Source organism: Fukomys damarensis, unplaced genomic scaffold (genome assembly GCF_012274545.1).
Source record: "Fukomys damarensis isolate Sample0158 unplaced genomic scaffold, DMR_v1.0_HiC HiC_scaffold_34, whole genome shotgun sequence".
NCBI classification, from domain to species: domain Eukaryota; kingdom Metazoa; phylum Chordata; class Mammalia; order Rodentia; family Bathyergidae; genus Fukomys; species Fukomys damarensis.
Genome location: NW_022900946.1, coordinates 18662704 through 18666749, shown reverse-complemented (window position 1 = coordinate 18666749; position 4046 = coordinate 18662704). Strand labels below are relative to the sequence as shown.

The window sequence follows — 4046 nt, the reverse complement described above, 5'->3', positions numbered from 1 at the left end:
TTTTTTTTTTTGGTACCAGGGATTAAACTCGGGACCTTGCACTTACTAGGCAGGCAGCAGCACCCCTGAGCTAAATCCCTGGCCAGGCTTGAACTTTGGATTCTCCTGCCTCTGTCTCCCAGAGTGCTGGGGTTACGAGCGTAGGTCATCATACCTGGCAGGTTCAGTGAGTTTGTAGAAACTGATCACAGTACCGATGTATCAAGATCATGCCCAGGTTGCCATGTCCAGGAGTTTGACCCTCTCCCATTATTGTCACTTGGCTGGAGCTTTGTGGATAATTTTTGTCTTTAATGGCTTGTGTTTCCCAGATTTTCAAGAACAGCTCTCCTACCAGTTACCAAGATCAGGACCACTAACAGATGGGGAGCTGAGGCTCCATGCTCAAGCCCTGTGTCCAGAAGCCCCCTGCACCTCACTCACCTATAACCATGATGTTGAACTCGAACCCTGTCTTCATGGCCTTGATCTTCAGTTGGTCCAGCACTGCCTCAATGCCCACAGAGGCAGGCATCTCGCAGGGTGGGGTCCTGGGGCTGGAGGGTCTCGAGGAGCAGGGGGAGGGGGATTGCCTCAGGGTGTCCATGGGGCCAAGGACACAAAGATGCCTGTTAGGGGTACAGTGGGGAGAAGGGCCTTGTTGCTGGGCTGACAGGGTACTCATTCCCACACCCCAGCTCAGTGCTCTGCTGAGAGCAAACCCACCCTTGATGCTGCTGGGTTATCCCAGTCCTTTTGTTCGTGGTAGATGAGACTGAACCCCATCCTGAGGTGCACTATCCCGAGAGGTCTGCCCTTCTCACCCTCAGGGCAGGCAGGATTCTCAAATGGCTCAGACTTGTCGAAGCCCAGGGGTGTCTGAGGCCACAGGAGTCCTGGCGGGGCCACAGGGAATGGGGGAAATGGTTGAGTGGCTCTCATCCTAGAGAGGAACTTGGAGGGGACTCTGTGCCCTACTTGCCTTTGGGAGACCCACAGAATTGGCAGGGGTGGAGCAAGAGAGGGGTAGAGAAAGAAGCCACAGAGTGAAGGGATAGAGACCCGGAGATAGAGGCTGAGGCCCAGAGGACACCATGCCACACCTGGTGGTGATCCCTGGGGAGCTGCCACCTGGCCCGGGTGTGTGCGTCAAGGGGGAGGGGAGGGTGGCAGTTAACTGTAGAATCTGAGCTCTGTCCCTCCCTCCTGTGACCCCACCATCCAACCCTCAGCAGGAAAGTGACCATCCCTCAGGCTCTTTATTATTATTTTTTTAAAGAAATATTTACTTTGTGGTCCCGGGGATTGAACCTAAGGTCTTCATACCAACCTACCTCTCTGCCCCCACCCCCTTGTTTAAAATATTTTTTAATTGTTTGAGACAGGGTCTTGCTAAATTGCCCCAGCTGGGTTTGAATTTTGATTCTCCTGTTTCAGCCTCCCAGACTGCCAGGATTGCAGGCGTGCGCCACTGTGCCCAACTATCCTCCAGGCCCTTTACCCCCACACTCATGGTGACCGTAGCTAATCAATGACTTAACTCTTAGAGAGGGAGCTGCTTCTCCCACCAAGGTCACCAGCTGGTAAATGTCAGAGCTGGGTTTAGACTCCGGAACGGGAAGCAAACTCAGGACCCACAGCCCCAAAGCTGAAGATTCTTGTTTTTTCTTTGGGCCATCAACTGTTGGCAGCGTTGAGTTTTAAACTGTAGCACTTAGAAAACAGATTGCATGGCACTGTCCCAATAGCCCAACGGTGTTCCCGTTGGGTAGTTGTCACCCCTTGGAGTAATTGCAGCTGCCCCCCCCCACACTATGGAGCTGAGGCAGGTAAGCCAGTGGCTCAAGGACGCAAGGGGAGGAGGAGGCACAGCTGGCACTCGGGCTGAGTCCCGTTTGTTCACAGCAACGTCTGGACTTCCGGTGTCTTAGGGCTGACAGCGAGCCGCCCTGCCCTTTTACATGGGCATGTTCTCTGTGACTACTGCCACAGCTGTTAAACCGAAGCTCTCGAGGCTGTGGGATCTCGGAAATAAAAGGGGTTATGGGGCCATGAGAGATGCTATCAGAAACAGAGCCGAGCAGGTGTCAGCACAAGTACCCACAACTACCTGCTGGGGTAAGAAGGGGCTGGAAAATGTCCCCCAGAGACTTTTTCACACATTTTGTGGAAGGAAAACAGTGTCTGCCTTGGCTGAGGATACAAGGATGGGAGAGGCCAGGCATGGTGGAACACGCCCATAATCCCAGCCCTCTCAGATGCTGAGGCAGGAGGGTTAGTATGAGCCCAGCCTGGCAGCTTAGTTATATGCAAGACTCTGTTTTAAAAAGAAAGGGTGGAGGTGATGGCAGTGTAGCTCAGTGTGAAGGGCCTGGGTTCAACCCCCGGACCCCAGGACTGAAAAAAAAGGAGGGTGGGACAGGAGGAGTATTAATAAACAGAAGTCCCTGTTGCTTCTGATAAAAAAAATTTTTTTTTTTTTTTTTGGTATGGGGGATCGAACTTGGGTCCTCGCGCTTGCAAGGCAGGCCACCGAACCGCTGAGCTAAATCCCCAGCCCTGCTTTTGATAATTAAATGGAGGACAACTCACTATTTATTCATTTACACTGTGCTGGGGATGGAACCCAGGGCCATGTGCTGTGCCACTGAGCCACGTCTCCAGTCCGGAATTCCCTTCCGAACACTTCTCACCCCTTCCTACTGTCTCTCCAACATCATGGCTCCCTCTCCCTATGTCTGTTCCTTCCGGATGTCTGGCACCTGCCTTTGCAAACTCTGAGCAGTCTTCTGCCCCAGGCCGCAGGGAACATTTTCTGTAAAGGGCCAGACATTCCCTATTTCAGACTGCTGGTCTCAGATCTCTGTTGTAACCCCAGTTCACCTCTCCCCTGAGCAACAGGCTTCAGTGGACGGGTCTCACCCTGTTCTCCCAGTGTTGTTTACAGATACGCTGTGCCTGCCGGCTGTTTGCCCTGCCTGATGCCCTTCCCTCAGCCCCTCCAGCCCGGTCCCCAGCTGTTCACTGTGATGCTGTCCTGGCCGTGCACTATATCCCACCAGCCTCACTCCTGGGCTGAGACCATAAAGGCTTAACTCTAAGGGCTCAGAAGGTGGAGCGCCAGGGTGGCCTAGGATACAACAGAGCTGGCCCTTGGAACAGGGCCACATTCAACAGGGAGGTCTTGCAGGCTCCACTGTGACCAAACCTAAATGAGGACATTGTTAGTGGAGGATACCATGATTCCCGTGACCCGAGGGCTGAGCAGAAACAGAAGCAGGGTGCACTTCTGGGTGTGTCCCCTAAGGAAATAAGCCTCGGGGCAGAGAGAACACTTCCTCCAGGGCCCTCACTCTGTTGGAGAGCAAGTGTCGTGTAATTGTGAAAACTGGGAGAAATGCCTCAGTGGAAGCCAAGGAGGACTCACCAGGGTGGTGCAAGGTTGAACCTCAGCCATGGCCTTATGGAGGGACTGCTAATAGACCCATTTTACAGATACGGAATCTGAGAGAAAGGGCTCAGGAAACCAGACTCAGTTCGCACATGGGTGGGTTGTAAGGGCTGAAAAAGGCAAGGGATAGGTTTTCCTTTACACAGCCCCATCAGCCTATGTTCCACTCTGGCCTTCAGAACGGTAAGGCAATACGATTGTGCTGTTTGAAGTCACTGAATTTGTCATAGCAGCAATGAAAAATGAACATACTAGGTATGACTTGGGCTGGTTGCTTTAACTTCACTAGGCCTCGGTTTTCTCATTTGTGATATGGGAAAGGCAAAAATAGCCACACTAGGATCAACATGAGGTAAGGCATATACAGTATGAGGTACAGCACCTAACATTAGGGTTTTTTCCCCCCCTGCTAAACCAAAAGAGCCACATGATCTAGAAATTGGTTTACAGCCTCATATCTAGGCTGAATACAGCCTCTGACTCCTGCCATGAAAGCAGGAAGGAGAGAGAGGCTGCTTCCCTGGGGAGGATTAAAAATGTCAGGATCAAGGGGACCAGACCCTGGTTTTAGGGAAGGAGCTCGTCTGAGAAAGGAAAGGGACAGGACCTTGGACAA

General features: G+C 52.4%; 2 protein-coding genes across 4 annotated transcripts in view; one reads left to right on the top strand and one right to left on the bottom strand.

Annotated features, from left to right (window-relative positions):
* Septin12 (septin 12) overlaps positions 1-1157 on the bottom strand; it is a 13608-nt gene extending 12451 nt beyond the window's left edge. Inside the window, exons 1-3 of one of the 3 annotated variants that reach the window (XM_010644122.3) lie at positions 1083-1157; positions 804-875; positions 424-608 (exon numbers count right to left, since the gene is read on the bottom strand). In XM_010644122.3, coding sequence (XP_010642424.1) covers positions 424-586 — 163 coding nt within the window. In that variant the 5' untranslated portion in view covers positions 587-608; positions 804-875; positions 1083-1157. Of the gene's footprint in view, positions 1-423; positions 609-705; positions 778-803; positions 876-1082 lie in introns of those variants that run through there. The other 2 variants (XM_033758588.1, XM_033758589.1) reach the window with 2 other exon arrangements.
* Positions 1158-1388: 231 nt separating this feature from the next.
* Smim22 (small integral membrane protein 22) overlaps positions 1389-4046 on the top strand; it is a 3746-nt gene continuing 1088 nt past the window's right edge. The window contains exon 1 of the mRNA XM_010644126.2: positions 1389-1808. Coding sequence (XP_010642428.1) covers positions 1794-1808 — 15 coding nt within the window. The 5' untranslated portion in view covers positions 1389-1793. The remainder of the gene's footprint in view (positions 1809-4046) is intronic.